Source organism: Dermacentor albipictus, chromosome 3 (genome assembly GCF_038994185.2).
Source record: "Dermacentor albipictus isolate Rhodes 1998 colony chromosome 3, USDA_Dalb.pri_finalv2, whole genome shotgun sequence".
Taxonomy (NCBI): Eukaryota; Metazoa; Arthropoda; class Arachnida; order Ixodida; family Ixodidae; genus Dermacentor; species Dermacentor albipictus.
In genome coordinates this window covers 34,572,187-34,597,750 of record NC_091823.1, presented here as the reverse complement: position 1 = coordinate 34,597,750, position 25,564 = coordinate 34,572,187, and the positions used below count along the sequence as shown (strand labels likewise).

General features: G+C 52.7%; 1 protein-coding gene across 4 annotated transcripts in view; it reads left to right on the top strand.

The window, feature by feature from the left end:
- Eip74EF (Ecdysone-induced protein E74) overlaps window positions 1-24,183 on the top strand; it is a 280,976-nt gene extending 256,793 nt beyond the window's left edge. For all 4 annotated transcript variants that reach the window (XM_065433127.2, XM_065433120.2, XM_065433128.2 and 1 more), the window contains 6 exons: window positions 11,515-11,694; window positions 12,271-12,375; window positions 12,827-12,946; window positions 19,528-19,842; window positions 20,390-20,687; window positions 21,473-24,183. In XM_065433127.2, coding sequence (XP_065289199.1) covers window positions 11,515-11,694; window positions 12,271-12,375; window positions 12,827-12,946; window positions 19,528-19,842; window positions 20,390-20,687; window positions 21,473-21,581 — 1,127 coding nt within the window. In that variant the 3' untranslated portion in view covers window positions 21,582-24,183. The remainder of the gene's footprint in view (window positions 1-11,514; window positions 11,695-12,270; window positions 12,376-12,826; window positions 12,947-19,527; window positions 19,843-20,389; window positions 20,688-21,472) is intronic.
- Window positions 24,184-25,564: the final 1,381 nt, after the last annotated feature.

Here is a 25,564-nt window from a genome sequence, read left to right as displayed (position 1 = left end):
TCCAAGCCCCAACCAGAGGGTCGCTAGCCGGCCCAAATACGACATTCGCGGGAAAAGCTCTCCCTGAAGCTAGACAGTCAATATTTCGGCCGTATAACCATGGCTCCACGGTTGTGATAATCTTCTAGCACGGCGTAAGGAAGGACACATCGAAAAGTTCCTGGAGAACCCGTAACAGCTATCTACCGCTTGCGAAACTTTTGTCTCTGGCCGTATACACTCGGAAACCGGGCCTGTTGCGTAGAAAAGGGCTGCCCGTCTTTATTTGCGACATGCCTGGAAGCCCACGCAGTCGCGTCCGTTCCGGAAAACCGTGCCGCTTGCTCGGGAGCGTTCCATTAGGTGACGCGTTCTTCGGAGTACCGGAGTGCGTGGCGTTTATCCTGCCGGCGTGCACCGATCGTGCTTCCGCAGGTCTGTCGGAGAGACGGGGATGGGGGAGAGGGGGGGGGGTGCTCTGATCAACGTGACATAACGGGCGGCGTCGTGCCCCTTCATCGCCCGGGCACCCCTCTGCTCCTTTCGGGATCCCGGCGCTTTGTCAAGGTCGAGCCACATTTTCCCAAGCTTCTGCGCCGCTACCTCGGAAAGGAAGAAGCACTTCCCCCCCCTTCCCCCTTTTGCCCTTCGCGTGTTGTCGGAAATTCGCTGCCACTCGCGGCGGTGGTGGAGAGAACCGACCGCCGCCTTTTTCTGGGTCAATCCTTTTCTCCGTCGCCCGACCTTCGCCGAAGTAAAAGAGGTCGGACCTTGAATGAAGAGAGGCAGGCCTCTGCCCCCTCCCTTCTTCCTTCTTTTTTCGACGGCGAAAATCGGGCAAGGCCGAGGTTTAAGCCTTCTCCTCTCCGTCCCGGGTCGCGAAGTGGAACCGGAGGGATGCCCTTGTAAACAGCCCCTTGTTCACGAACAGGCACGGCCTTCTATACATACGGGCTTTCCAGGACATGGTGATCTTCTTTTCGTTCTTTTCTTTTTTTTTCTTAGTGTCGAATGTGCGCCACGTACAGCGCTTGTGGAACTCGGTGGATTGGGTTCCTAGCGGCGTCTGTCGCGATGTCGATCGCAGCGATGGCGAAGTGGTAACGCAGCGCTGTGGCAATTCAACTCGGCGGTTTCAGGATGTGCCGTTGCACCGGCAGGATAGCGAACGACATTGTTTCATTCCGTTGTTCTTATTTTGGTCTAAGTGACGTGACTGGCGGGTCACGCATGACGGACGACTGGCCGGAAGTCCGCAATGCCGTCGCCGGAAGGGGAGCGCCATTTCCTGCTTCGGAGAACGCCGTAGCCACGCTTATATACCGCGCGCCGATCTCGGCGTACAGGTTCCGGTGTCACGCACTGCTGCCACCGCGCGAGTGTTGCCGGCTCCGGGCTGTGCAGCGGGCCCGCTGTGACGGGTCTCGAGTCCTCTCTGGAGAGAGAGAGAGAGCTTAATGCCGGGAGCAAGAAATAATTCACGTGGAGAGTGTGCTGCTCCCGCTCGCCCACCCACTGTTTTACCTTCCAGCGGCAAGCCAGTGTCTATCTCAGTTGGGCGGAAACTGGGCAATGGAAGCCGTTTCGTCTCGCGGCACGGCCGGCATGGGGCGGTCACCCGCTATCTTGCGTGGAACCATGCGCCCCTTCGGAGATTGGAGACTTCCATTTCCGGCTTTGTGCTCGAGAAATCTGGCGGGGCCTTCCTTCCCCGACGTGTCCGTTTTTGCTTGTGTCGAAGAGTTCGCGTCTTCTTGCCCCTCTACGTTGACGAGATGCTCCCGAAATTGTCGGATTCGGCGCGCCGCTTGAACGTTGGCCTTGGGTCGTGGAGGCTTTTCCGGTGACGCTGGTGCTCTTCCGCGGTAAAAGGGCGCGGCGCTTCCCCAAGCGGCCGTGGAGGGAGGGAAGAGCGGGCGAATTCGTGGAATCTGTAGACGGGGCATGCGCGCAGCCGCCCTGGCCAAGTGTCAATGCCCATATATCGATCGGGGGAGTTCCCCGGTTGCCAGGGCTTTCCCGTTGCCACCGACGCTGGCTGTTTCCAGGGGCAGCCTGCACTCCCTGCCCGTTTCGTCCGCCGCTCATTGTCCAATACGGCGAACAGCGAAAAATCTCCACGATTTGCTCGACAACCACGCTGCTTTCGGATTGACTGACTGCAGCCAAATATGCGTCATCGAAGGAAACCTGAAACAAAGCTGTTCTAGTACTGGCCCCACGATGCGTCTGTGGCCACGCATACTTTTCCGGGTCGTTTAGCGCTCGAGGCGACGAGGCTTGCTTGACAGGCACGCTGTTTGTGCGGACTCCTGTTGGGCAGCGCGATAGCGTTTTAAAACCTCTCCGGCGTCGTGCTGGCCGTATTGAGGCCAGCTGGCCGCTTCGCTCACGAATAGCGAGAACTAGGCTTCCGGGGCGTCCAGCAACCTTGCTGACATGTCAAAGCAACGGAAGAGACATCAATGCCTTGTGCGCAGCAGTACCGACATTCGGCCAATGGTTGAAACTGGGGACGTGGTACTCGCAATGGCTGCCTGGCGCCCATCTTGGTTTCGACTTCGCCTCGACTGGCGCCTTGTTTGGTGCAGCGCGTGCAAGGGGGATTCATAGCGCGCAAGCTGCCGAGCATGAGAGGATCGTCTTCAGTTGCGTGCACCTGCAATGGCACCGAGCGCACGCTTCTGTTTCTCGCACCATTGCCACTTGGCGTGCCGCGTTGGCCCGCCTTCTCGCGTGGGGGAGAGGGAACCCGAAGGCACGCGTGCGAGGAGGGCGGCACCCGAGGAGCGGCGGAAAGAGTCGCTCTCTGCGGCGTAGCGTAGGTGCGCGCGGCGGCGGCTGCGTCAGCGGCGCGCGACTCATCGGGGCAGGCGAAACAGGAAGTTTTGAGCGGCTGTTTTCGTTGTCGGCGCACCGGGAAGCGTGCGTGTTCCAAGGCCAGCGGCAGCAGCGTGCGCTTCCCTGATGACCGCGGCTCTGAGCCAGGGCTGCTGCCGCCGTCCGGGATTGGGCCCTGATGGTGCCACCAGATCCCAAGAACACGAGATTTCCTGCCTCGGCGGCGCGGCTCTAGCTGTCCGATTTGAGCATGTGGAAGGCCAAGAAACGGCTTTATATTACACTTGGTAAACGGTGAACGCGTGCACCCTCGATCCACGAACCTGACATTCATCTCCCTCTTTCCCTTCTGCTCCCTGCGGCGTTTCTGTAGTCGAGTGTCAACAGTTGCCGTGCGGGAAAGCAACGACGCCTATCATGCGCACGGTGCCAAGCCGCAGGCTGTCCGTGATTCTGTCAACATAATGTAATCAAAATAATTTGGCCACAAGCTTGACTGGCTGGTACTACTGCTGTGTCTGCGCGTTACCCTGTGCGGGCTCTGGAGACAGGCCTTTCGATGTTTCAACGTGTTCACTGTAGTCACCCGGGCGAGTTTTGGTGTACGGCGTCGCGGAACCGCTCGAAAGACGCAGCACAAGGACCGCGTATTCATCCTATAACAACACTATCTCGCGCTGCGTCTTCCGGCAGGTTTGAGCGCGATCGCTTTCGCCAGCCAAGCGGATAACTGGCGGCAGAAACGGGCGTCGGCCGCGGGTGCCGAATTGCGTGCCCCGGTTCGCTTCGAGGTGCCCGTAATCCGTCGTTGCGACGCTACGCCGCAAGAACGTTCCGCCCACTCTCCCCTCCCCAAGTGTTGGTACGCTGAGCGCCGACGAGGAGGCGACTGGAAATCGGGTGGCGACGATAAGGGCGCGCGCGCGCTTTGTCGTAAACAGGAACCGTGTCGCCGCCCGCGTTTCGCGGAACCCGCGGCGGCGTCCTGCCTGCCGCTCAGCCCTCGAGTGGCCCCGCCGGACACCCCAAGGTTTTTCCGCCAAGCAAAGCGCACGCGCGCGGCGCGTAAGCGGGAAATAGGAAAAGCCCAAATTTAGACGCGACGCGGGGGCAAACACGCGTCGACGCCGGGCGAACAGTGGACGCGGCGTATACTACATACTACGTCTGTCGCCGCCAAGTGCCACCGCACTCGCGAGAGCTATCGCATGCGGAAACCGCATCGCATTTCTCGTTACGCAGGGTCTCGCTTGCTTGCTGGCTTGCTTGCAAGCGAGCTCGCTTCTCGCGTCGCTTTGGGACGTTGCATTCGTCCCATACTCTCCTGCACGCAGTGTCGCTTTCTTCTACTGGTATCTGCCGGTATTCAGTGTAATCGCCCGTTCTTCCTGAGGCTGCCGTCGCGTTTCCACCGTGGTATGCTGTGCTCGCGCGGACAAACAAGTTGTTTCACAGACTCGACGCTCGTGGCGAGTCCTGGTTATTTTATTATTTGTGTTCGTAGTGAATGATAAGTAAACTGCGGAAAGAACGCATATGTGGCGTTAGTAATTCTACGTCTCGCTTTCTTCTAAAGTTGTTTACAGTTCCTTGTTCCGTTTGAAGTTTGCATTTATTCCGAACAGTGGGAAGGCGGCGAACTATTGCGCCTGCTGGTGTCAACGCTTGGTGCAGTCAGTAAGGCGCACGTAAATTCACTTGAACAATTTGTGGCTATAGTTAACTGAAGAATGACTCGCCAGAAACTAGACAGAGCGAGCAGCAAGTAGCGCGCGCGGCAGCGAGCAGAACCAACATTCCTGTTCGAAATCGGCGCAGGAAAAATCGTTGCGGCCCTCCGCGAGCCGGAAGAGCGCTGCAGGCGCGCGCGCCATCGCAGGGGTTGCCTCCGCCGCGCGGAAGAGCGGACCTTGGGCGCGAGCGTTCACCCGGTCACGTGACGCACGCCTTGACCTCGATTTGCGCCCGGAGAGCCGCACGCCTCCCTGCCTCAGCGCTTTTTTTTTTATTCTCTCTCTCTCACTTGCGCGCCTCCCAACGGCGTTGCGCACCGTTCTCTCTTCCCAGCCAGCGGCTTGCCTCCTCTCCTTCCTCCGCGGTAGGTTTCCTTTCTCCATCGGCCACTGTGACACGGGGGCTTTTGTTTCGTCACGTAGCCAACTCGTCGAGGAATGTTTGATGCGCTGCCCGCCTCACGTCGCCGGAAATGGTTTCTTCTCGCGCGCACCTCATATCCCGGTAACTGATGTGTGATGCGGCCGCGCCTCGAGCTGCGCGCAGTGTCCGTTGCCGCGGGCGACTAACTCCATCGCCGCAGCGGTCTTTTTCGGAACGAGGCCGGACGACGGAGTGTGCCGCGCGCGGCAACTTCTACCGCCCTGCTCTGTGCGGTGCATACGCCGCCGGCCCACGGCGGCGGCACTTAGACCAGGCATCTGGGTCACGCCTGTCGGCGGAACTGGGTCTGCTCTCGCCGGCGCGGAAGAGTCCCAGGGCTTTTTGTTCGTATTTAGCACCCACGTCGACAGAGAAATGTGGGACGGCCGCCGTCAGAACTGCTCTGTCGCGTCCAGTTATGAGCCACGCTGCTCCTCCTGTCTTATTAGTTCGCGATGTTCGCAACACGCACCGAACGGGCGATTTATTTTCCACTGTCAGTCGGGCGGTAGCGACTAACACCGAGCAAGGGCGAATGCTGGTTCGGTTACAAAATTTAGTTGGAAAATATGTGGCCCGAAGCTGCGGGCATAGCGGCATAGAGTGCCCGTAGACGGAAGGAGACCAACTTTCTTGCATTATTGCTTTCAAGATGTTGGACCACTGGTGCAACACGTACGCACACTCAAATCCATCGGCACACTTAAATCCATCATCGTCGCGTGACAGCAGATTTCCCGTATTTGCTGTCGAATTTCGAAGTTGGGCTTATCGGCAAAAGAGCAAAGTGAGGCTGTCAGGCCCTTGCGCATTGTCCAGTCGGAATGGGACCGCCGTTACCTCAGCGTTACGGCGCGGCCGTGGAAACGACGGCAGAGAAGGTGGCGCGCCTCGAGGGAGGCCTGGCTACGGAGATGAGAGAGGGGGCGCAGGCTACTTTCCCTGTCGCCCTCCGCGACCCCCCTGCATCCCCCCCCCGGTCGCCTCCGGGTGGGAAGGTGGGGTGGAGGCCTCCTCGGCGGCAGCGCATCTAGGTCATGGCTCGTTGGCGCTGCCGCAAACTCGGCGGTGGCGGCGGTCCTCGTTCGGCTTCCCGAAAGTAGGCCCCCCCCCCCCCCCCTCTTGCTTGTCTCTCCAACGTCCGCCTCCTTTTTTGTTTCCGGCTCGAAATTGGGGCCAAGTTCGGCGGCGGCGGCGGCGGGCCAGGCATCTTCGCGTTCGTCTTTCCTGCAGCGCGCGTGTTGCGCCACATTTTTGTTTCTCCTTCCGCGCTCTGCCGACGGCCTCGTTCTTGCTGAGCCGCGCGGCACGGTAGCGTCCGCACCGCGGCTTAGCCGAGCGCCACGCTACGTTGACGGTTTCGTTGCTTACGCGACAAGCATTAGCGCCATTTCCTTTGAGCACCTGACTTCGTTGCACGTCCCGACCAAAACATGTTCCCTGTGCACGCGCTAGGATTGCGTAAGGAAATAGGCTGGTCGCGTATCGTGCGAAGCGTAAGCCGCTTTCCAGCCATGCGGAGAATAACGCTTTGCCTTACTTCGCGCCGTAACGGCATGTAATAGAAACGGAGAGTAACGCGTATACGTACGCGCACCCGCGAAACGGTTGGCACACCGACGAGTCGTGAATCATTTGCATCCTACCGGAAGCGGAGTGTTGCGAAAAAAACACCTCGAAACGGCGTTGCCGCTAAAGGTGCTGTTGCTGTTTATACCAGGTCGTTTAGAACACGCTCAACAACGTGCTGTTATTATTATTATTATTATTATTATTATTATTATTATTATTATTATTATTAGTAGTAGTAGTAGTAGTAGTAGTAGTATTAGCTGCCTGCATTGGCACCGCGCGACCCGCTTTAGTGTTGGACAAGCAGAGTCGGCGTTCTTGCGCAGGGAGGTATCGTGCAGTTAATGGATGCAGAAGGTTGGCGCCATCTTGTCACACCTGTAATGATTGATCCTTCGCACAGGAATTCTCTTACTTGCGCATTCAGCGGCAGCTGTGGATTTATTCGCTCTGGGTTACATGCGAGTGCGTAAGTGCCAATAGGTGGTTTTGGCGGCAATACCGTGGGCGCCGCCATGTTTGATCACGTGATGACGCGTCCGTTGCTTGCCTCCGTGTTTACTATGGATGTGCATGATGCTTGTGCGGCTCAGTAAACCTCTGTTTCGGCGCGAACAGTAGACGGTGACTGGGTGGACGACATGAAGTTTTGGCCACAGCTTAAGAGGACATACATGTAAGCGCTTTCGGAGGTAATTACGCCTCACCCAAGCGGCGCAAGCAGTATACGGTGAGGTGTAGTATACGGTGCTTGTACTAAAAACGGGACTGGAAATGTATTCCAAGCTGTCGAAACATTCGGCGTGTAAATTAAATTAGGACCAGTGTTGTTTTTCTCTTCGTTCCTTATTTGGCTAACACTTTGAAGCTGGGCATCTTGTCATGATTCTGACTCAGATAAGTCCCATGACGCGGTTACTATCTGTTTATTCTTCGCTTAATCGCTCGCGCGTGTGCTCAGTTGGGATGTCTTCGTTCTCGCTGCGTACAAGGGTTCGGAACTTAGATGTTCTGTACTTTGTAAAATCTTGTAGCAAATACGTATTATCGCTGGTCACTCGCTTACTCTGCGGAACCGTCACATTCAGCTCCGAACATTCGTGTGTTGGTGCAGTCGCCGTCTCCCGTGCGTCGGCGCATTGATTCAACAGCGAGCCCGCTCATTATTGATACATTGGAGATAAGAGTGGGCGTAAATTTCCGTGTCACTTGGAGTGGATGTGTTTATATAACGAGCGATAAACTTGCTATGCCAAAAAGCGGCGCTACTCCTAGTGTCACTGTGTAACGAGCGGTACTCAGTCCTGCTGACGTTCTGGGGTTGAAGCCTTTTCTTTGGAGGTTAGCGATTCAACGCTGGCGAATGAGTGAAATGTTTCGTCCTCGGAAAAAGCCTTGCATTACGAAGAGCCGGAAACACAGACCATCCTTATGTATAGCAGTCCACGAACTTGGTCACACAGATTCATTCCGTTCTTTCATACACCAGGCACTATTTTTGCAGCCGACTACTTACTGCACACGTTTTCCCTCTGCCGTTCCAAGTTTTGCAGCATGAATGGAGGGCAGTGCGCCAGCGAACACCCAGCTGCATTTCCGATTGCTGATCGCACAGTAGCAGCTGGTAGCAGGGCAGACGCGGTAATGGTGTCGTATTCGTGCGCTTTCGCCGAGGCAACGTGCGGCGCGCCATCTGGTTCCTATAGAGCAAACTGCTCCAAGCAAAGGGTCTGTAGAGTTTCTCCGAGGAAAGTGCTTCCGGAATTCATACGTACCTTCAACATCGCGCCTTTGCGATAGTCTGCTTCGCGCAGACGGTGTACGTACGTTACACGCAGTAGCAGGCGCAATCGAGGAAACGCGGAAGCCGCGCGGTCTCCGTCTCCCTGGGATCACGCGCTGCGCCGCTTCGAATTTATGAATAGACAGACTTCGGGGCGGAGCGCGTGCTTTGTTGCAGCTGCTTTCACAAGTGCGTCGACAGTGCTGCTTATGCAACACAGCAGCGAGGGAGCTACTGAGCGATAAAGTTGCGTTGCAGCACACGTAGCAGCAGCAGCATTAGTCCGGTGCTCAAGCAATTTGGCGGCAGCTTTGCTGCGCATCGTGTTCCTTTGATTGCACCCGAAATACACGCGACTAACCCTCGCTTTAATTATTTATCTGCGATCTGCCAGGCAGCTATGTAGAGCAAGTGAAATAAAGACCACCGAATGATTCATGTACACTTCAACTGCCGGCATGCTTCGTGCTCCGGGGCGATGACGCGTACTCCTTCCTGCTAGCTGCCAGAAATTCGTAACAAACGGGATGTCGAGAAACCGGCGTTTAATTTTTTTCGGAACTGCTGCGATTTAGAGGGACTGCGGTTACGGAGGTGTTTGCAAACGCCTGCGGCAAGTCGCAGCGTCAGCAACGGCGGCCCGTCACTGGGTCAGCAGGTGTCGCCGCCGCTATCGGAGTTGCGCGCGCTGCTGGCGGAAGTCTGCGCCGCCGCTCGCGCAGCAGCAGCAGCCGCCGCCGCCCGTCCGGGATGGAGCGGAGCGCGGCTTCGATTCGCGCGCCGTCCGCGGGGCGGCGCTTTTCAAGGTCTCGCTGGCCGAGTTCGAAGACCCCGGCGCCCAGAATACCCCGGCTGTCCTTGATTCTGCGTCACGGAAGTGCGCCGCTTCCACCCTCCCCACTTGGCGACCGCTTTATCCGCGCTTTTCCTTTCTCTTAACGTCGCCGCCTCCCCGCTCCCTTCTCCCACTGCTCTCTCTCCCACTGCTCTCTCTCCCCCTCCCCTCGCGCTCTGCCACAGAGCACGCGCGCTGGGGCGCAGAGCTGCTGCTTTCTCCGGCGACTGCTTGCGCAAGTAGAGACCGACCGCCCATCCGTCCGCCCCGTTTGTCCCGAGAGTGTGTGTTTTCAAAACCTGGAATAATCCCGTTTGGAAGAAGCCGTCATTGAGCGCGCGCCCTCTTGCCGACTCTATTGATGAGCGGCCAGAATGGACGTGGCAGTTCGCGATGATTTCACTCGCCGTCGACAACTCTCCCTCTCTTTCTCTGTACGCCCTGGCGCGTACACAACAAACATCCGCGTTCTGCGATATCGCCGAACGTCATACGCTTCCCTTACGTATCGCGCCGACGTACCGATCCTTGTCCGAGATATTGGACTCGCGGAGCGGCAAACGGCAAAAACGGGACGACCTCCACCCCCGCCTCGCTTTCTTTCCAGACAGCCGCAGTTTTAACCGAGCCGGAATGTGACGATGACAAGATAATGAGTCCTTTTACTGGCGCGAGTCGTTTGCCATCGATTTATGCGAGTTGCGTAGTGGCGTGCGAGCAGACGCCTAACTCGTTGATTTACGACGCCTCATCTAAGGCTTGCCTGCTGCTGCGCGTGTGTTTCGGCGCGTTCGAAGCGCAGTTAAGCGCTACGTCGACACTATTCTTTTCATTCTTTTTTTTTCTTCTCTTTATTCGCTTTTCCGGGAGATAGGGCTGCAGTGTAGGAAGGCACGTCTGTGACAAGTCCCGCTGTCCTCCCAGAGTACGTCGGATATTTACGGCCGCCCGAGAGCGTGCTTTTTCCTTGTCGCGAAGCTAAGTATCGAAGGCTGATTTATTGATAAGAGCGGTTTTGATTCACGATTTATCCTATTACGTTGATTGCAAAGAATTGCCGACGGTGAATGAATAAAACAATTCAGCGTATTATCTTGACTAGCACACTCCAGTCACAATCCTAGTTGCAAAGAAATGTTCATACTTTTCACCCTAGCCATCGAAATCCTAATTGGAAGCGGCCCATTCGACAGGACTTTGAATGAGCCATCTGTTATGTAACCATTGAAGACATAGTCCAGTTGCTCCGTGAGGCCCGGCATGCTGCCACGGCGCCCTACTACACCTCGAGATAGAACATATATACACACACACACAAAAAAAAAGGAATGGCGGGAAGGGGGGGAGAAAGAAAAACAAAAAGCACACGCTCATCCAACGCGCCGTTGCAATCTAAATGATGAGAAGCTTGTTTTAGTTAGCTAGCAGCAGTTGCTGAAGACACGTGCACAGCCTCATCGCTTGTAGCTGTGTGCGTCACGATGACGAAGGCGATGTCTGCCTACGTCACAATGGCACATCCATTCTGGGGAATCCATGCGAGGGAACGACGACGAACGCTTAACTTTGGAGGAGAAGCAAAGAAAGCGCTGGGTGTAAAAAAAATTATAACAAAGATCGCATTGTTAGAGGTCGCAGTTTGGAACGAAAAACCGGTCCGCGCTGAGTTGTATGCAAATTTCAGGTTAGCAAAACGCGTGCCGGAAGTAGTAGTAGTAGTAAGCGGGCTTCACTCGCGCCACGTGGACCCGTGTAAAGGTCACGGCTCTGTGATCTGAAATCGCTGGTGCGGGGCGTAGCGAGAGCTAAGGATATCACACGCACGTACCCGTCGTACCGGCATGATCACGTGCACGTGCGTGCCTCGCGTATGTGGCACTTAATATGCGCGTGCATATGTATGCTTGCAGAGGTATGCTTAAACATCAATCCACCTCAGCATGGCGGGGTTTGCTTGGGTGGGTTAGCGGCAAACACTTCGTCCCGGGCTGGTCGAATGCTGTAGTCCTACCTTAGTCCTCATCGCGTGTTTTCCTTCTTTCTGCATTCCTCGTTCGCCTCGAGTGTAAGACCACGTGTTTAATATAACCTCGTTTCATTGTTTCGGTAATCTCACATGCGCCCGCATGCGGCTGAGACTCGCTTGATTATGCGTGTACGATTTTTCTTTCTCTCTCCTTTTTTTTTCTTTGACAGCGCTTTACTGGCGGTGCATACTTGTTGAAACACTTAGTCTGATTTGTCATGGCAGAAACTCGTGAACATACTGTTGTTGTTGCTCACACACTGGTGTACTAGGTGAGAGATCTGTCGCTGAGCGAAGTCTCCCTTCCTTTGTGGTGCGCAGTGGACACTAGCCCCCAGGATGTTCGGCCAAGCCTGCTGTCTCGCTGCGAACGTACCCTCCAGCGGTGTAGCCCGGGAAGAGATTCCAAGACGCTGCTGCAAAACATTCTCCAGCATCAGCAGCCCACTTACTCGGCGCTGTCCACCCTTTGCAATCCGGCTGTCTCATGCAGCAGCTCAGGTGGGCTTCTTTCTGTACAGCTGAATTTCGTTTGCATCGAGAGAGAGAGAGAGGCAGTTTATATCGGGAATTGCTAGCTGAACATGGTCATTCATGCTGTAAAGTCTTTTTCATCCGAAATGCAGAGATTTTCCTCAAAAGAAATGAAAGGGTGCGACAAAAGCTGTGTGTTTCGTTATAGTATTCAACACAACTTAACTTCTACACCACTGCTGTATGGGGAAACATATTGGTCAGATTTGAGGCCTAACGGAGATATCTGTCAATTGAAGATTGAAAAACCTACAGGTCTTAGTTTCAAGTTTAAGCTTCTGTGAGCACTTGAATTGCTTTCGAAGTCGCCTTGACAAAGATATTTCTCAAGTGTTGAACGCGTATACATTTCTCTGTATGATTTTGAATCACTTAGCTCAGTTAGTTAGTCGAACTGAAAGTTGTACTTGAGTGACAGTGAACGCATGTTAGGCATGGTGCGAAATCGTAGACGTGTCATGCGAACGCCGAGAGAAGGCAACAACGAGCCCTTACACAGACCCCGGAGCTCATCGCTGACGTACGCCTCTTCTCTCTTTACAGGCTCCCTTCCCCCAAGTCCTGCCGACAGCGGAGTGTCGGACGTGGACAGCAGCAGCGGTACGCTCAGCAATGACGAGTCCAAGGCGCGGTTACAAAGCACCCCTGGTGAGTTGGCGTCTCCTAGTTATCGGGTATTTGACGCAGTAGCTGACTTGTTAGTTGTGCGGAAACCCGCAAGGTAGAGAGAAGTACCTAATAAAGGGGAAAATCAGACATCCACCCGTTCGTAGCTACGAACGGGTGGATGTCTGATTTTTCCCTTTATTAAGCTGACTTTGTAAGGAATGAAGGGACCATCACACGACCAGATCTACTAGTCAATTCCCTGGATTCATTCGCCGCAATCAAAGTGTAATGTCCGTCTCACGTCTGAGTGAGTAGTGCTAAAACGTGCGGTTATGCCGTCATGATAGTTGATTTCGCGTCGAGCCACTGTAGACTGGTCGAGGGCTATGCTTAGCTGGTAGCGCTTCTTCTATTTAATTGGGCAGGTGTCATTGTACGGCGGGCGGAGCTAGATTTGAGTGGCCGCGATCGGCTTGCTTTGTATCTGCAGTTCCACCCCCGCTGACTCCTGAATCTCCAAGCCCGAGCGGACTGGGCTATATCCCCCCATACTGCCAGACCGGCGTTACACCTCACGCATCTCAGCACTACAGCAACCGGCCTCCAACATGTAAGTCACCTTGGCCTTGCCGAATTTTCAAAACAACACCTCAAAGCAAACGTATATAGCGCCTCTCGGAGCACTCCTTCGGTATAGATAAGCTGCTTAATGAATTCGACGTGTTGTCTGCTCGAAGCAGTCCCTGCTCGTCTGCTGCAAGCACTCATTCGACGTAGTTGCTCGTCTGCTTTTCGTATGCTGCAAGCATCCCCTCCGTACGCTAGTTGTTCGTCCGCTAGAAGCAGGTGTGATGCATGTGACAGTTTCGGATATTACATGTGGTCGCCGGGCGGTCAGTATGTAGCGGGGGCGTACGCTGCTGCTGACCCAATTAGAAGGCGCCCAGACAGGGAAGACGCGCCAGCCGTGCCGAGAGCGTTTCCCGTTACGAAACAGGGCGTAAGAGCCGGCGTGTACGGCGGACTGCTACTCTCGAAAGTGTGTCACGGGGCGACCCGACGATTCAAGTGGGTCACGGCGTGGTTTCCTTTTTCGAGCGGCCGCATCTTCTAGCCCCGGCGAGCCGAAAACGAAGCCGCAACGGCGGCGGCCTTGGTTATGCTAAGGCCAAACTGCTTGGAGCGCTTCTTTCAGCTCGCAACGTGGCGTCATGAGCCATCGACGCACAGCTGCACTGCGTTGGCTGTCGCCTATATAGTATATATCACCAATCTTCGCACGTTGTCACGTTGCATTCGCCTTGTAAACGCCGGTTTTAAGCACCTGGGGTTGCTGTTGTGGACATGTCGAGTTCCACAAAGTTTTCTCTTGTCAGTCAGTTAAGAGAGACGGCGTGGCCTCAATGGAAGCCGATCGGCGAAGGAACGATGGTGGCACTCGATTGTTAAAACAACCTTGGACGATCGGGCGCCACATAGCCGCTCCGGGAGAGAGAGAGAGAGAGAGAGAAAAGAGAGAGAGAGAGAAAAGAGAACCTTTACGTTGCCACGTGAAGCGACGCTGGACGTATTTGCGGCGTGTATTTTGCACACCGTGCTAAAAGCTAGCTATATTTAGGGCGGAAATTCGTGAAACGGGGCTTGCAGCTTCAGTCGGTAACCGCATATCGATTCATTACAACGGAAATAACAGTGCCATAATGCGTAGCGGCGAGCACAGGCTGCGAAAAGCCTACAGTACGTCGGATAATATGCATTCCCTGCTCTTGTACCTTTAGTACTTCGTACAAACTGTTATTGGAAATGAACAGAACCCTGTGGAAACATGTCGTTTTCTTTTAAATCCGGAGAAGTCCCGAAACGTTCTCTCTGGTTCCGTGCGCAGACGGTATCACAATCTAAATAAAAGAGGAAGAGAGAGAGAGAGAGAAAGAAAGCACCGTTTCTAGACGCGCAAAAATGGTGCCGCTCACGGAGAATGCACGGGAAAAGAGAGCGTACAATCGCGAAGCCACTGTTCCGTTCCTCTCGGCGTGGACGTCGACGCTGCTTTGTGGTGACCCCCGACCGGGAAAAGGCATGGAACCACGCGGTTGCGGTCCCTGCCCGCGCCCTTGTTTGGCCCCGGCGCATTTCAAGGTCAAGCTCAGCTGTTGCGCCTGGGAGGAAGCGGAACTCGGTTTCCACCCTAGCGGGGCTACGATTTGGAGGGCACGGGGGTGCACAGGAGGGTTCGGGGAGCCGATCTCCGCGGGGGCCCCTCCCAAGAAGCTATGCAGGAAGAGGGACCCCGTCCTACTGAGCGAGCGAAAGAAAAGTAGGCCTAACCAGTGTGTGTGTATCCGGGTTGCCACCGTTCCCCACTTCTTCCCAGTCGGGGTTTCTCGGCGGTTTAAAGAAACGAAAAGAGCCAAAGCTGTCCAGGGAACCGGCACTCTGACTGACTGCTTCTTCGTCCCTTTTCGTATATGTTTTTTTCTTCCTCTCTCTTTCTCTCGCGCTCGGTCTTCGGCAAGCCTATGCATTGAAGAGAACGGAACTTGTATTACGTGTGCATACGTAAGAGGAGGCAAGGTAAAAATGAAAAACGCGGTACGAGGGCCGCTGCCATTGTGTAATTGGTTCTGCCACTGGGCCGAGAGCGGCCGCCGTTTCCGCCGCTCCGTGCGCAAGAAAAAAAATTCGTGCGCGACAATGAGAGGTAGAGGGGAGTCGTTAGTTGTGAACTGAGAGCGTTGCGTAAAGGGGAAGGAAGGATGGATTTCTCCGAGCTTTCCTTTTCGATGCGACCGAGCCTTTGTTAGCTCATGGGAAGCCAACCGCCGGCGGTGAGAGCAGGCAAAGAAAAACGGCCTCGCTCGTCCCCAAGTGACCCACTGGCGCAAACTCGCTCACTAGAGCGGGCGCTAGCTGTTGCGTAACAGACGTCTTTGTGGGGTCGCTTGCCCGGCACCTGTCTTATGAAACGATTGAACATAGCCGGTTCCGATCGACTAGCCTATGTTTAGACACCGGTCTTCGTCCTGCGCGTTGGCCAAAGAAGCCAGCGGATTGTGGATGCGTAGCTACCTGCCTACGTCCGGCTCGCCGGTTTATACGTGCTAGCACAGGGAGGGAGCGCGCTGCTTCTGACAGCTGTTTGCGCCAGGAACGCGCACAAACGTGAAGCCCTTTCTGGAACGATTTTGCTGGCCGCTTCGCGAAAGACTATAACCCGAGCACTAGCGACCAGCGCTCTCTCGAGCGCCGTTGGGTTTGAGCCCTACAAAGTTCTTGCGTTCGTCAACAGGAAGCTCGCTACTTCCGCGATTGTCTCCTGTAAACTGAGCGTGTTAGCTGTGCTAGCTTTCGAGGGCCTACAGCGCGAGAAGGGTCGCCAGTCCGGGGCGTCGCAGATTGTGGCTGATAGCGGCGAACGTCTGTTTGCCTTCCGGCTTCCTCCCAGGGCGCGAAGTCCACTGTGGCTGTATCCGGCGTCGCTACTCGCGCTCGCTTCGCTTGGAATGGAGTTGTGTGTTTCTGACTGGCTTTCTTTGTTGTTTTTGCTTGCCCCCCTCTTCGCGGTGTCCGAAAGCAACCGCATTCGAGCCGCCCACTATCTGTCTGTCAGCCATGACGGCGCGGAGCGGAGAGTGTCGCGATGACACCACGCGGGGATGGAGAAAAGAACTGATGGTGGCGGCGAGAAAGGGTGCCTGCCGGCGGCGACAAGGCGGCGAGAGCGGACGTTGTTACATGGCGCAGCAGCGGCGATCATCTCGATTGGCAGAAGAGCACGTGACGGAAACGGTCGCCCACCAACGGGCGCCGCGAGCGCGCAGGTGAAGATGGCTCGTCGGGCGTGGCGCTCTTGGGCTGACCTTGGCGCGAGCCGGAGTCGTTGAACCGGCGGCGCGTTTCCTTTTTTTGGGCTCCCCTTTCCTCCTCCACCGTCGCCTCGCTCGCTCGCCGGCGACTACGACGACGACGTGCGCGCGCCTGAGCCGCCGCCGCCGCGAGAGCGGAGCTTCGCTGCAAAAGAGCGGGCGAAAGTGCTCCCGTTCTCTGCGGCTGACTGCACCGCTTCGCTAGCACATTGGCTAACGTACCCTGCGTGGGCTTTTTTTTTTTTTTGCGCAATGGCGCCACGGTCCCGCGTGCTCGCTTTCGACGCCGTCGGGTTGCGGAAATCCATCAGCAGAATCTCTACCCTACGTTTCATAAACTGCTCTTTATGCCCCGACAAGATGCCGATTGTCAGTGATGCGAAAGCAGGAAGTCGTTTCCTTTTCCCCGGTATGTATATCTTACGCGCATGCGCCAGCGCACGGCGTTGTTACTAGATGGCTGAACATTAGCTGGAGCTGCCGGTCGCGATCCTCCTCTCGGCGAGCCAAGCAGTCATGTCACATCGGGCCTTCCCGGAGCCGCCTGGGCGGAAATTGAAGTGGTGTGTCGGCTCCCCCCCAGCTCCGCGATCCGTCCCCTCGAGCGGGAGGACCAGCTCAGCCAGCTTCCTCTTTCTGAAAGGCGCACTGGCGAGGCGGCGGTATTTTTCGCCCCCCTGCCTGGCGTTTCTCAGGCTTCAAGGTTAGCGGGTCAGTGGCACCAGGGAGGAAAAAGCGAAGACGGGGAAAGCGCACCTACCCCTCCGCACCTCCCTTCCCCCCTTGCCAGCAGGCACACAAGGGGCGCCTTCTCTGGGTCCGCTACGCTTCATGTTCCTCCGTCGATCGCCGCTCTTTCGGGGAAAGGAGAGGATCTTTCTGCCGGCATCTCCTGCCTTCGGGAGGGGGGAGGGAGCGTAGTGGAGGGAGTAGTCTTCGAGCAAGGAGAAATTTTTTTTTTCTTGTTGTGTGACCCGTTCCCCTGTCTACGCACGGGTTGCGTAACGAGTCTGCTTCGCAACTGGTCATCACTTCCGCCCGGTGTGTGGGGGTGTCGTCGTGGCTGTGGCCGTGACGCACGCCGCGCGATGAGAATGGGCAAGATATCATGATCGACTGTATTCAAGTTATTCAGGCGCGCAATAACTTAGAGGATCTCATACGTTGTCCGCTGCTACGATTATTATTACGTGCGGCTCCTCACTGGCAGGCAGTTCCGAAAATGAATTCATGAACACAGCATGTATTAACATGAAGTTGACTATATGGCCTAAGTGCCTAAGGCAGAAATAAAAAGCAAATAAGAACAAGCCTTTCGATTTGCGAAGCGGCTCTCAACAGACTTAGAGCGCATCTTTTCCTGGTGGTTTGAAGAAACCAATTGAGGAATACGGCCACGTAGTCGCTGCGTGATTGTTTCTTGCGATACTGCCGCCTGTATTTAGTATTTACGAAAAAGAAGGAAGTCACGAAGCTGCCTTGAGCGTTCAGCCTCGACAACGCGTTTAATGTGCGAAGCGCCTCGTCCCAAAGCAGTTTGTCAAAGTGATTGCGTATTGCTTTTCTCGAGGCGAGGGAGCTGAAGCCGGAACACGTGAACGGCAGTAGCAACACTGCCATGTTTCGAAAACAGGGCAAATCGCTACGCTATGGAGGAGGTACTCTTGAAAGAGAGCCAACGACAGAAGCCGCGTAGGCCGAGAAGCAGCTAGCGGCAGAGCCTGCTTCAAAAAGAAAAGAAGAGAGGGAGAGAGAAAGGCACTCCGGGTGTCTGTCTGCCATTGTGCGAGCTCTTCCGGCGGGCTGACGTCATCGGCGTTCTCCCCCTCTACACCTGCACTGCCGGAGTCAACACACCTTTCAAGGTTAACCGGAGCTGCTGCGCTTCAGACGTACAGCGCCGCCGTGCGGAGCCGCTTGAAAACGCAGTTGCCGTCGGCGGTCTTCTGTCGTCTGCTACGTTTCGTGTCGCGAAGTGGAGGCTAGCGTGGTAATCAGGGCAGCGCTCGTGTGTGGTATTTGAAGTTCCCGAATTCCTATTTCACCTCTTTTCAACGCGAGATCCTGTCCAGTATAGCCCGTTGCCGCGAAAACTGACCGTTCTTGCGATGTGCGAAATTATCTCCGGCGTAGAAGTCGGTTGTGAGCTGTCCATAGTGATAGCATAGTCTACGAGGCTGAAGTCCAGTTCATATTAGTTTCCAGAGCTCCTGTCGCTGCCATGACGTTAGTCACCGTTTCATTCGTTCCTTTTCTTCATTTTTATCCCCCCACCCCCATCTCGCCCCTTCCTTTTTTGTGAACTCCCGTTCGCTCTTGCTCTCGCTTTCAACCGTCTCGCACGTTCTCCGCGTGTGTGCACAGGAAACTCTTTGATTTCCTTTTGAAGACGTGCCGGAATTCTGCTCTTGGGACCGGCAACGCTTTCGCGGAGGAAGCCCAGTCTCCCTCCTTTCCTCTCTGGGCCGGCTGTCTGGTTGCCCAAAGCGTTGCATGGCAACCCGGGCCTTTGAACCCTGCGCGCTCGATTCGTAACGGGGTTACTATGGCAACAGAGCCACGCAGCCCGGGGACAACTCCGCCGGAAGCGGCCGCCGCATGTCGCTTTACTTACGCTTTTTTATTTCCTTTTTTCCCCCGCCTCCTCCCCAGAACGGGGGCGGTGTTTGGAGTTGCTTGCCGCGACGGTGTCGCCGGGGTCCTCTTTGGACGGCGGTTAGCTCATGCGCGAGCTCCAGGATTTGATCTGGGGAGTGTGTCTGCCACTAGAAGTACTCCGAGTTTCTCGGTAGTTAACATTTATGTTCTCGAATTGATCCGCTAGAGGCAGCAGCATCATGACAAAGCCAGATGTTCCGAAGTCCTGCCACAGCAACGAAAGCAGACGAATTTGCGCCTGTCGTTCCGATCAACAGTTAACACGCTTCGCAACTGCGTTCTATTTTGTTCTCTGTTTATGCTCTGTTCTAAAGTTGTCATGCTAGAATATTTCTACCATTGAACGAGTCAACAATAAAATTGTCTGCATGTGAGACTCGCAAAACCCAGAAATATATTGGAAGTGAAACAGAGCTACTAAAGAACTCAGCATCAACAGTATGGCCACTGCACCACCAACATATGATGGAAAGAGACACACAATTTGCACCAAATGGTACATATAGGCTGTAGCAAATCACAGACATGAGGACTTTTGTGACTAATTGTGTAGATGGCACTAGACACATTATGGCTGCTTATTCTGTACCGCTGCTCACGTACAAACCTCATACTTACTGTGCAGTTTCATCAGAAAAATTAAGTTTGTTCTCGTGTGTGCCTGCAGATGCCGAACTGCAGCACCTGTACCCCCCGCAAGCGCACTACCGGCCGGGAGGTTCTCTCGGCTCAGTAGTGCCTCATGGGGGCAGTACCCAGGCCAGCTACCTTGAGGCAGCAGCACTCAAGAGCCCAAGCCACACCCTCGCGTACCCCACACCTGTAGCTCAGCACCCTGGTCTGCCCTTGGCCCTGACCCAGCGTGCAGGCTTGCTCCACCCGTCAGGCATCCCCACCTCAGTTATCACCGCCCACACACCCAACGAGGACATGGGATACTTTGTTGAGGACCTCTCTTTCCAGCCACCCACCAAAAAGAAAGGTAATAGAACTTTTGCAGCCTTCTCTCTCCCCTGTTCCCCATTTTCTACTGAATGCTGATTAGATTACTATTGCGGGAGCATATATTCAGCTTAACCAGATTTACTTCTTCTGGTTCGGCAAATTGATTCTCAGTGATTCTGACAGCAAGAAGATTGATAATATGGCTCCTATGTTTGGTCACACAGTTGAAGTGAGCTTTTTTTTTTTTTTAGAAGCACTTTTCTTACCAAACACTTAGCGAGAGGTAACTGAGGAGCAAAGTGACAGGAGTCCTGCGCTTCCAACTCTTTTGGCTCAGTCACCAATGAATAAACTCATGGAGACAGCTGAAGACTTAATGTACACTGTTTGCACTTTATAGATGCACTTTCAGTGTTGTACATTAATCGAATACCTTTTACTCAAAAACTTACAAATGATCTGACTGTTTCAACTTGCTAGGTTTAAGCATGTATGTGTTCAACAAACTGTACTTAGGTGCACGCTCAATCGTGGTTTGTCTGTGGCGGAAGTGACTGAGACAAGTTCGCGCTTCCTTGGTGCAGGAAGGAAACCAAAAGCAATGCTGCACGATGCAGGGGGCCCCCTGAGTGGCTTGGCTTCCTCCTCGTCCTCATCTTCTCTGAAGCAGCAGCGCAAGAGCCGCGAGGGATCGACCACGTACCTGTGGGAATTCCTGCTGAAGCTGCTGCAGGATCGTGAATACTGCCCCCGCTACATCAAGTGGACCCACCGTGAGAAGGGTGTCTTCAAGCTGGTCGACTCCAAGGCTGTCTCCCGCCTCTGGGGCCTGCACAAGAACAAGCCCGACATGAACTACGAGACCATGGGACGGGCGCTCAGGTCAGTAGCTTCTGCAGTGTAGCTAGGGAGGCAGACATTCACCTTTTGAATTGTCGCACCAGTCAGAAACACTAACATGAAACATGGAGGCAGGTGCTGATTTGCAGCTCCATTCTAAGGAGATTGTGCAGACTTATATCTGCAACCCGAATCTGAAGTCTAGAACATCACATCACTGAAATCTTTTGTGTTGTCAGAAAAGTGATTTTGGCTTAAATGTACTGTTGTCATTTAAGTGAGAATAAGGTTGATATGCAAGTACTACATCCACAAATGTAGAGTGTTACATCCACAAATGGTATCAGTGGGCTACAATTCGCGTTTATACACATTCTGTATAAAAGTGATCACATCATAGTTGCCATGAAAGACCTTTAACTCACCATATGGCTAAAGAAAGTACCACGTAGTGACCAAATTCTCCAAGCGGGACTCGTAGTTCTGGTGCTCCCCTTGGCTTCAGTGCCAGACACGATGGAGTTTCATGCGTAAAGTTGCCAGAGACACTGTACATTATATTTTTTTGTTGTGGTCTTGGTAGTCTTGTAGGTTCATCAGTGTGGTAATCAGGTTGTTTAGTTTTGAGCGCTGTCAACCAACATTATCACAAGCTTTGCTAAAGTTGAGTATGTCACAATTCAGTGCATTTGTGCTAGTTCTGCACGACTCCATTATCTGAAGACTTGGGAGCCGTCAGTCATGCAAGGAATTTCAGCTGCTGTACGTGCTTGCACAGCATTGTTATGCTGCATAGTCCTGACCATATCGTTTCCGCTCTTCTACAGGTACTACTACCAACGTGGCATCCTGGCCAAGGTGGATGGACAGCGTTTGGTCTACCAGTTTGTCGATGTACCCAAAGACATAGTGGAGATCGACTGCTCTGGGGCGTGACTGGGTGGCGCCAACACCCTGCAAGTGCAGAATCTGGGACCCCATGCTATGTGTCTGTGATGAGGAGAGTCTCTGCCGGCAACCCTCTCTCCACAAGATAACAATCCCTCCCCCTCCCTTCCTGGCCCAAACCTGCTGGAGCGGGATTCCGGTGCAAAAATAGAAGACATCTGTGTAGATGCGGAGGCCACTCCACGATGACAGAGACAATGGACATAACATTGTGACTAGTGAGAGTGGTTCCGCGGCACTGCGGGCCTACAGGACCCGCCCCAACGACCACAAGTCCCAAATGGTGCTGCAAGCCCTTCTGATAGCTGCTGCTTGGAACTTTGTGCTGGCCTTGGCAGTCACTATATGCGGTCTTGGTCGGGGCTGCTGGCTTTGCCTGCGGAGGAAGGAGTACCTGTGCTTTTTTTTTTCCTTTTTTTCTTCTTGGATGCAACATCCACTGCCTGTAGTGGCCTACTGGTGGACAGGAATCCATGTTTCAGAGATATCACAAAGCTATTATTGACAGAGAGAGGTACAGAGAGATACTATATAAGAGATATACTACCTATCACAGTTTATGTGGACACAGAATGGTGTTTTCCTTGTGGGTGCAGACCTCAGCAAGAGCTTCTTTTACCAGGGTTTAGATACAGATGGGCCATGGTTGCCTTGTCATTGGAGCTGTCAGTTTAGTCGGGTATTGTCCATTGCTTGGACAAGAGGAAGTCAACAAACGTGTTATCACAGCATTACATTTGAATCGCTACACAATCAAAATGTAACACAGACTAGTTAGAAATCCTTTACTTTGTTTGAGTTTGAATGAAAGGACACAATTGGAAACCCAGCAACATTCTGCTCATACTGTATGCTCATAGTGTCACTGACCAAACGAGGCAGCTCCAATGCTAGTAGTGCAAGAACAGTGTGCCTGCAGTTTTTACAAGTGCAGCAGAAGCGACCCCTAGCCATGGCATTGTTTTGAGGCTCACATTTGCACATCAGAGCAGATGGCACTGCTGATGGGAGCACTCTTAGCATTCATTGGGCAGAACAAAAGCACTTGGCACCAGAGGAATCGTCGCATGTTTGTTGCTATTGTTCCTCAGAAGGCCTGAGCTCACCACGTCTGTCTGCTCTTGGAACAGATTTGTGTCTCGTGATCCCCTCTTTGTGCCGATGTTTCTGGATGTGTCCTTTGTTTGTTTCCTGCTCCACTTTGTTGTCGTGCTAGGTGCCTGGCCACTACTTGCTGACCAGTATGGTGTTGTTTCAAGGGAATCAAAATCGCAATTATCAGCTCCACGTATCCACTTCACTGTGTCTCTTCACTCAGGAACGCAGTGGAGGGGTAAGAAAAAAAAGGCAGAATCGTCTAATTTAGGCAAAGAGCAACATGTAGCATAGCTGTGACATGCATGTTTGTTGAAGGTGCCGCGTACAGACCCAAGTGTTTTGGAAATGCCATCACATGCCGTCCCCCGATTGCTGGATACAATCCACAGCCTTCGGAAGAAAAGGTGGAAAGTGCTTTGAAGTGAAGTGCCGACAGGAAAGTGCTTGAGACTTTTTTTTTGAAGTGAAAGTCTCCGTGTGAGAATGTTGTTGAGTTTGAGGACGAGTCTGTTGCAGAGTTTATATAAAGAATGCATAAAGCAAATAAATTCTAGTAGCAACCACTTTACACAAACCACATTGTACATAAGCTCAGAAGAATTATTTGCACATGCCTCTTTTATGAGTGCACAGGGCGGTATTGGGCCCAACATGGCAGAGGACTCTGGCGTTATTGGAGCTGAAAAAGGAGCTTTTATTTTTTTCCTGGAAATTCTTTATTGCTATGGGAAGACCATAGTTCCATGTGTCTGTGTTCTCCGAGCGGCTTTCAGTGGATTTCTGCCTCGTCTTTGCGGTTGCAAGCTCCAATTATTTCTGAACTTGCGTGACAGCATGCAATTGAAATGAAGCTTGCAAATCTAAAAATTCTTGGTTAGTTCACCTGTAGACCTCTAAGAAAAGCCAGAGTCCTCTTCAAGCATTTGGGACCCTCTTGGCGGCTGAGGGGTGGCCAGAACACACACAGTGATCCTTCCAGTTTACATTATTGTACATATTAGCCAATGACATCAGAACATAAGAAAATGTGAACCAATGCTGTACTATACAGTTGTGTGCACTATGTATCTCAAGTCACAAAAAAAAAAGCATTTTCATTGTGGTTTACTTAAATGAAAGACGTCGTCCTACAAAGAAGCAGTGGGAGGGACACTTAAGATATGTGTGTGCTTCACAAGGATGTGTTTTTCTTTTAGCTTCATCTTCACAAAAAATAAAATGCCTGTACATCTTGGGGGTCTTTCCTGTTTTGGTAACATTGCTTCATCTATGTCCTGTTTCTCTCGGCTCCCCCCCCCCCCTTGTTTTTTCTTTTGCTCCTTGCATTGTATAAACATGCGACATCAGTTTGGCATACGTCACCTCTCCCCCAAGTGGGCAGAGACATGGAAGTACACTTGTGAGATTCCATGCTTTTAAAATATATTTTCATGTGTTGTGCTTTGTACATACCTATGTCCTAATAAATTTAATGTACTACTTTGGGAACAAAGATGGCTATTGTTTTTGTCACGCATTGAACGACGCTGAAAACTAACCCAGCGGCAGTTTTGCCAGGCCATCACATTCGGAGATGACATTTTCCCGAAAATTTGCTTGACTCGGTACCAAATGCGTCGTTCATTATCTTTGGAAGGCGTCAGTGATGCTTTCCACCATGTACTCCGATGCGTCCAGTGTCAACTCACACAATCTCGCATAAGTGATAGTATCTCTGAAAGTGATCGCCTAAGAATAACCGCCCATGCTTGTATGCAATGTGCTGTACTAGATCAGGGAAATGAATGCAGCTCTGTCCGAGACAGTAGCACGAGACTGAAATAGAAAACGGCACAGTATGGACTTGAGATGAAGGGAAATGAATGAAAAAAAGTCTTAAATAAAAAATGGCTACAGAGTACACAGTCTGTGCAGTACTGTCTCTAGTTGTGTGGCAACATCCTGGTGTGAAAACTGAGATGCCAAACCCAACCCAGAATGCCAGGCAGTCAAGAACCTCAAAACGTTTGTTTAATGCTAAGAGATGATGGAATTGAACCTCAATGTAACTTAGTCACATCTGGCAGGACTATATATATACATATATATAAAATATGAAAATTGCATAAAATATTCATGATAAGCATATACTAGTTGCATTTTGATGTGGACAATAAGATTTTAGAGGTTTATTAGATTGAAAATAGGTTTAGCCTCTTCTTGGAGGAGCTTTTTGAATGAAATGGTAGCTTTGGGGGCAAGCTGACAAAGGGAATTTCATTAAATGTCTATCAGAGTAAGATGTGGCATTTTAGAGAAAATGTGAAAATAAAATAACTGACAAGGCAACCAGTATCATAAAAAAAACAAGAAAACGTTTTTGCATGGCAGACAAGGGTGTACAGCACCAATGTGTAGAGCTGGAAAAAAAAGAAAAAGAAAGTTGAGCAGTAGGATCAAGCACACAAATCTGCATAGAATAGGAGCACATCCTCCTTGAAGATTCACATTCTTTTCATTTATTATGCACTTGCAGGTAAAGTGAAATATTAAAGGGACACTATGCAGGAATAAGTTACGCCGTATTAGCAAATTAAGCTTGTGAAATAGCAATCAATATGTGCACTCTAACCAAGAGACCCTGCAAGCCAGAAAGGACTTGGAACCAAAACAAAGGAGAGCCTACGTGGCTGTAGTTTACTGTTTTATCGGAAAGAGAGGTTTGCATTGCATATTAAAACAAAGGCTCGGCCAGCAATCGGGTCATGGTGCAAAATTCAAGCACAGGAAGTTTTTCTTTTCAGGGCTAGTTGTTCAAACAAGCGAGTTGTTGCAGATTCTTTAGCAGATTCTAACTTTCATGGCCACCGTCATCCTGTGAATGAAAATAAATA